This window comes from Rhincodon typus, chromosome 28 (genome assembly GCF_021869965.1).
Source record: "Rhincodon typus isolate 14 chromosome 28, sRhiTyp1.1, whole genome shotgun sequence".
NCBI classification, from domain to species: domain Eukaryota; kingdom Metazoa; phylum Chordata; class Chondrichthyes; order Orectolobiformes; family Rhincodontidae; genus Rhincodon; species Rhincodon typus.
Genome location: NC_063359.1, coordinates 39,678,690 through 39,686,002, shown reverse-complemented (window position 1 = coordinate 39,686,002; position 7,313 = coordinate 39,678,690). Strand labels below are relative to the sequence as shown.

The window sequence follows — 7,313 nt, the reverse complement described above, 5'->3', positions numbered from 1 at the left end:
CAGTGCTGAGGGAGCGCCGCGCTGTCGGAGGGTCAGTGCTGAGGGAGGGCCACATTGTTGGAGGGACGCACTGTTGGAAGGTTGGTGCTGAGGGAATGCTGCACTATCGGAGGGACGTACTGTTGGAGGGTTGGTGCTGAGGGAGTGCCGCACTGTCGGAGGGACGCACTGTTGGAGGGTTGGTGCTGAGGGAATGCTGCACTATTGGAGGGTCGAATGGATTCTTGCTGCCAGTTACCATGCTTGGTGCTGCATCGAAGCCTGAAATCCAACACCTGGTAAATCTTCGCTTTGGGATCTTTTCGTGGATCGTACCCGAACCTGACCCAGAGACTCCGCCAGGGCCCTGTAAGCTGTAACAAAGAATGTAAGGGGAGGGGAGATGTAACAAAATTAGTCCTAAAAAAAAATAAAGTTTTAAAGCTAGAAGGGAAGCAGCCATTGGCTATTGTTTGATTAATTAATTTCTTGATATAAAGCAGGAACATATGAGGGTCTTATGATGCAGCTGATGTCCCTAACTCTCCCTAACATTCAAATCAGACTCGCCCTGAAGATGTAACCTAACATGTCCAAACAGGTTGATTAAAAATATTTTTTATAAAGAGGGAAGAACAGGGATTTGAGGAGAGAACTGTAGGACTGGTATAATCAATAAACACTCTTCACAAATAAAATCTATGTCTCTTAGTTTGACTATCCTGGTTAGAATCTACTAACAGTTGCATTATTAATGTATCTGTCAGTCTGCTCTAATGCTTAAACATGACATCTATTCACTGTTCACAGGTTAGTGCTATGGGGAAGAAACCTGGTTTAAGTGATATCACAGACAAGCTCTGTGAGAATCTGGTATTATATGATGTAATTGTGCCATCCAGTACAGCGTTAGAAAGGAGTGGGATGGTGCAACTCATAGTCGGAGAAACAAAGAAAATAGATGTATTGGTGGGCCATTCAGCTCTCTCAGGCTACTCTGCCATTCATTTTGATCATAGCTGATCATCCACTCAGTACCCTGTACCCACTTTCTCCCCATGTTCTTTAATCCCTTTAACCCTAAGAGCAATATCGAAATCCTTCTTGAAAACATTCAGTGTTTCGCCCTTAATTACTTTTTGTAGCAGGGAATTAGATAGGCTCATCACTGTCTATGCGAAGAAATTTCCCTTCATTTCAGTTATAAACACCTTACCCATGCCCTGAGACTATGATCCCTGATTCTGGACTCCCTGGTCATCAGAGATATCCTTCCTCCATTTACCGTGTAGTCATAACATCATACACCCCGGTAGAATTTTACAGGTTGCCCTCCCCAGCTAGAAAGACCTTAAGGCCTCAAGAAGTTTCAAGCTGATCAAAGCTCAGCATCACCCTGAGTTGATCCACTCTGTCCTCATCTACCCAAGCATCTCTCACACCAAGGATATCAAAAGACCAGGACACATCAATCCTCCGCAATCAAGCCTGAAAATAGTACCAAACACAATTTGTAATTAGAAAGATACTACAGAAATAAGTCTCTGAATTCAATAAAACCTTCATTACAAACTGAGTTCACACCTCTCCCACCACAGCAGATCGATTTCTTTCCCCTTTGTTCTTGAGGGTGAGGCCCGTACTGAGAAACGATGACTGTACTCTCCTTGCCCATGCACCCCCCCAACACATACACATACACATACACACACACTCTCTATCTTATGTTGCTACCAATTCTTCTTAAGTGAACTTAAGATATCAAGTTATTCAAAATTCCTTTAATGGGATGTGGATGTTGCTGACAAGGCCAGCATTTGTTGCCCATCCCTAATTGCCCGTGAACTGACTGGCCTGCTAGCGCTATTTCAGACAGCAGTTAAGAATCAACCACATTGCTGTAGGTCTGGAAGAAGAATGAGAGGCGACTTTATTGAAACAAATTAAGATTCTTAGAGGCCTTGACAAGAATAGATGTGGAGAGCTCGTTACCCCTTGTGGGACGGATCAGAACCAGAGGTCATAATCTCAGAATTAGCGAATCTGGAATTTTTTACCTCAGAGAGCTGTGAAGACTGGGTCATTAAGTATATTCAAGGCTGATATAGACAGGCTTTCAATCAGTAAACGGAATCAGGATTATGGACAAAGGCAGGAAAGTGGGAGTTGAGGATTATCAGATCAGCCATGATATCATTGAATGGTGGAGCAGACGCGATGGGCTGAATAGGCTACCTCTGTTCTTACATCTTGTGGTCTTATAGTCTCACGCTCAGGCCAGGCTGGGTTAGAATGGCAGATTTCTTTCTCTAAAGGATGTTCATGAACCAAACAGGTTTTATAACAATGACAACAACAACAACAACAAATAACAATGACAGTTGTCAAGCTTGCCATTACTGAGACTAATTCCAGATGATTTTTTAATTAACTGTATTTCAATTCGATATCTGCTGTGGTGGGATTTGAACCTCTGCCCCCTGATGCCTGGGATGTTGGATTACTCGTCCAATGACATTACCACACACCATCCTCCCTGGTGCTGTCACCTATTCAATTTGTTGGGGAAGGAGCCACAGTTCACACTTTAGCAGGGGTGACAAGCCAGTGACAGAACCAGTACCTGGATAATGCACAGAGACCCACAGAGAGACACTCACATCATTGACGCAGTCTGTACACTTCACTGTTAACGACAGCATGTGCAGTTTACCATCACACTGGACAATGCATTTGTGAACTGGACTAATCAGTGGAACCAAGTTAAAGCAGCGACTCACCATGTAATAGGCCACAAAAGGCAGAAGCAGCTTCAGTTTGTCTGGGTGAATGTCAATATTCGACTTCACAGCATTTCGGGACCAGATGGGTCGGATTTCGAAGAGCTGTGTAGGCACAGACAGACGTGAACAATCCTAATTACACTCTTTTCTCTTTAAAGCTTGTGGATACATGACTAATTCTTCACTAGCAAAGGGAAAAGACATAGTCACCCAGCGTTTGCACTGAGGGAGAAATGGCTCCACATCAGAAAAAGTCCATTTGTGCATCTTCCTCAGGCAGCTGGGGAATTTAATTTTAAATATTTTAATATTCCACAGCACTGCACACGGTGAGCCAAAACTAAATACAGACTTCAGACAGTTGGCTTAGAACAGCTCTATGAAGTGCCCCAGCAAGCTGCTTAATTTGTATCAGCATAGGCAAACCTGCAATTTAAGTAAATCCCTCCCCTGGAGGGACTTGCATTTACACTGTGCTTGTCACAAACTCAGGATGCCCCAAACAATCTCAGAAAAAAAATGAAGCACTTTTGAAATGTTGTCACTGTTGCAATGTAGAAAACACAGCAGCTAATGCAGAAAGCTCTGCAGACTGTAAAGTGCAAACAAGGAGATAATCTGTTCTACATGTTAGCTGTGGGATAAATATTGGCAGGACAGTGCCCTGCTGTTCTTTAAAACTTTAGTTCAAAAGTGGTGCTGATCTGGAGAAATACCAGATATAGATGAAGCACAGACACCTTCATCACTCACCCTCTTCAGCTCCTCTTCAGCTTTCCGGTCTGTGGTCTGTGTGTTGAATTTCCTCCAGTTCTGAACAGCAGCTTCAAGAGGCTGGGATGGCACCTCTGGATCATCAAAATTCACAAATATGGCATTGTGAGGACGGCGAGCTCGCCCCAGGCCAATCAGGTTCTCGTTGGATAGTTTTGGAGGATGGTAACCATCTCTGCAAACAGGGAAAAGCAAAAATAACTCAAACAAACTTCACTGGAATGTTTTCACAGAAACTGGATATTTGACTGTTCTCTCATTAGGTAAAGTTGCCACAGTCTTACTGGACCATAGAGCTGCTCTCGCTTTAGAGTGAATCAACCGGTGGTGGTTTAATTTGAGGGTCACTTTGCCTCAGGCATGGGGACGACTTGAAAAGGACAGTCCTTCATGGTAGCCTCAGCTGGTGCAGGGAGTTAAACCCAGGCTGATGGTGCAATTCTGCAGCCTTCCAGCCAACTGAGCTAACCGACCCCCATCACCACCACCCCCCTTTTCAATAGCAAATAAAAGCTGACATAACTAAAGAACGGAATCCCTCTCTCATCGCTCCTCTTCTTTGTGATCCCTAAACAGTGGGTGGAGATCTATTATAAAACCCACACACTGCCAATCTGTAACTGGCTCTTTGGAGAATGTCATTGATTTCCTATGTCAGTTTGCCATTACTAACCATGTGCCAATGCGACAAAATACAGATCTGTTAACAGGAAGTATTAACTTTCATTTTTATAGCATCTTTTATGATCCCAGGGCACGCCAAAGCAGTCTGGAGTCATTTCATTACTTTTTGAAAAGCTATAGCTTAAGGAAACCCTGCAGCTCTTCTGTGCAAAACAAGGTCTCATGCACATCAATGAAATAGTGATTAGACGATCTGTTTTAGCTCCCAGATGACAGATGGATATTGCTCTTTGAATCCTGCCTTGAAATCTCTCACATCCAAACACCAGTGGGTTCTTATTTGAACATTTCACCTGAAAGGCTGCACCTCGAACAATGCAGCACTCCCTCAGTAACTGCACTGCAATGTCAGCCTAGATTAGAAGTTCAAGACCTAGACTAGAATTCACATCGACAATCCTGAACTCAGATGTGAGTGTGCTATTCCACTCAGCCACGGTGACGTGAAGGCACAGAAATTACCACAAGGCCACTCACATTTGCCTCACATGGACATATGTCCCTCTCACCTACAACAGCAAGTGATGAGCTGCAGAATATCACTGACAAAGCCTCAAAGTAAGTCAGTTGGCTTTGCGGGACAACAGGAGGAGGAATGAGAGCCAAAATATAACAGTGTAATGAACTTAGAGCCATCAAGAATCACTCAGAATACAACCTTATGGAGGTGATTACACTCTTGCTTTGATGATGCTGCCCGGGCAAATTTAAAGCGTTGAACTGGAAACAGAAAGTGTTTCAGAAACTTAGCAGGTCTGGCAGTGTTGCTGGTCAAACAAAACAGAGCTAATGTTTTCAGTGCAAAGAATCTTCACTGAAAGCGTTCTGTTCCAAAGAAGAAACATATCAGACTTGAAATGTTAATTCTGTTTCTCTCACCCTAGATGCTGCCAGGCCTGCTGAGTGTCTCAGATTATTTCAGATTTCTGACATCTGCAGTATTTTGCTTTTAACAAGTTGAAACCCCAGCACTGAATGCCTCTACTGACCTGTGCTGGACTTCTGGCCGGTAGTAATAATCCACAGGGTTATCCACACGGGAAAATATCGGTGGAGGAATGTAAAGTGGCAAATCCTGGTCAAAAAACTCTCTGTGTTCAGGCTTACGGAGAATGACCTTGTCATACATGGACACTTGCGAGCCACTTGCTGTAGTGTGCATGACCAGAAACTGGAAATCGGACATTCCTATCAGACATAATCAGAAGACCCACATTTATTAAATTTGGACTTATAGTGAGGGAAGGTGTCAATGAATCAGGATGCTAGCGCAGGCTTGTACTCTTTAGAGTTTAGAAGAATAAGAGGAGCCCTCTCAGAGGGTGGCACAGTGGTTAGCACTGCTGTCTCACAGTGCTGGGTTTGGTTCCAGCATTGGCTGACTGTCTGCTTGGAGTTTGCACGTACTTCTTGTGTCTGCGTGGGTTTCCACCGGGTGCTCCGGTTTCCCCCTGCAGTCCAAAGAACATGCAGGTTGGGTGGACTGGCCATACTAAATTGCCCCGTAGTGTCCAGGGATGTGGAGGCTAGGTGGGTTAGCCATGGGAAATGTGGGCTTACGAGGATAGTGTGGGGAAGAGGGTCTGGGAGGGGTGCTCTTCAGAGGGTCAGTGTAGAATCAATGAGTCAAATGGCCTCTTTCCACCCTGTAGGGATTTGATGATTCTATGAGGATAGACATTTTGTCAAATTCCATACTACAGAGGGCTGCTGGGGCTGGGTTGTTAAAATATGTTTAAGGCTGAGATGGATAGATTTTAACCAGCAAAGGAGTCGAGGGTTACAAGATAAGACAGGTAGGTGCAGTTGAGGATTATCAGAACAGATGTGATCATACCAAATGACTAAGCAGACTCAATGGGCCATATGGTCTACTTCTGCTCTTATATTTTACAGTCACCTCAGCATAATGGTCACTGGTTACATTTCTGCAGAGTTTCATTCCCATTGTATCTCCTCAGTTGTCACCAAAAATTCCTGAATCAATAGAAATTTTTTACATCAACCACCGCCAAACTTAGGCTGTCATTGAGTCAACACAAACAGTTATTTCCCCAGTTCTTCAGAGGCATTAAATAGCATCCACACACAACCCAAGAAGGCATTACCCTGGAATTTATAAGTGGTCCCAATAAGTCCAAGGATTTCCATTTCGTATTTAACCTCCTCTCCTCTGCCTTCCTCCACAGGAGATGTTCCTGCTGTCATTTTTCTCCACCTCCTCTTTACCCTGAGCAGCATGCTGGTTGACGGGAAACGGTTTGCACACACTGGGTGGCAGTAAGGGTCATTTGGGCGGAAGTGCAGTTCCAGCCTCCGGGACGGGTCAGCATAGGTCTATACCAAAGTAAACAGGTTTAGAAGGATTATTGCGTGAATAGTGGCTGTACAACAGAGTGAAAGATAATAAACAAGACTTGCAATAATATAGCACCATTATGGCTACCTCCTGGCAAATTATAAGCAATAACATATTTAAATGTTGCAATGCAGAATATGTGCTAATATCCACTCTGTAAGATCCCACAAAGACCAATGAGATATGACTTGTTTAAACAGTTTAAAAAATCAAAACAAATTTCGGTGTAGTGGGAGATTTAGTCTGTTTCTAACCCCATACTGTCCCTATCCTGGGAGCGTTTTATAAAAACAATGTAGAAAGAGCTTTACTCCATATCTAATATTGTTTTGGCCCCTATCCAGCGGGTGTTTACTGAGGATAGTGTAGAGAGAGCTTTACTCTGTACCTAACCCCATGCCATTCCTGTCCTGGGAGTGTTCGATGGGGACTGTGGAGAGAGTTTTACTCTGTATCTAATCCCGTACTGTCCCTGTCCTGGGAGCGTTTAATGGAAGTGGAAGTACTTAGTGGGGACAAGGGTGTTTAATGGGGTGGGGGTGTTTATTTGGGGTGGTGTTTATTGAGGATTGGGTGTTTATTTGGGGTCGGTGGTGTTTAATGTGGTAGGGATGTTTATTTGGGGGTGGGGGCATTTATTGGGAGGTGAGGTGTTTATTAGGGGTGGGGATGTTTATTTGACGGTGAGGGTGGGGTGGGGGTGTTTATTTGAGGGTGGGGGTGTTTATTGGGGG

At 44.1% G+C, this 7,313-nt stretch overlaps 1 protein-coding gene across 1 annotated transcript in view; it reads right to left on the bottom strand.

Annotated features, from left to right (window-relative positions):
• gtf3c5 (general transcription factor IIIC, polypeptide 5) overlaps positions 1–7,209 on the bottom strand; it is a 13,998-nt gene extending 6,789 nt beyond the window's left edge. Inside the window, exons 1-5 of the mRNA XM_020515744.2 lie at positions 6,329–7,209; positions 5,210–5,408; positions 3,516–3,711; positions 2,760–2,864; positions 239–353 (exon numbers count right to left, since the gene is read on the bottom strand). Coding sequence (XP_020371333.1) covers positions 239–353; positions 2,760–2,864; positions 3,516–3,711; positions 5,210–5,408; positions 6,329–6,461 — 748 coding nt within the window. The 5' untranslated portion in view covers positions 6,462–7,209. The remainder of the gene's footprint in view (positions 1–238; positions 354–2,759; positions 2,865–3,515; positions 3,712–5,209; positions 5,409–6,328) is intronic.
• Positions 7,210–7,313: the final 104 nt, after the last annotated feature.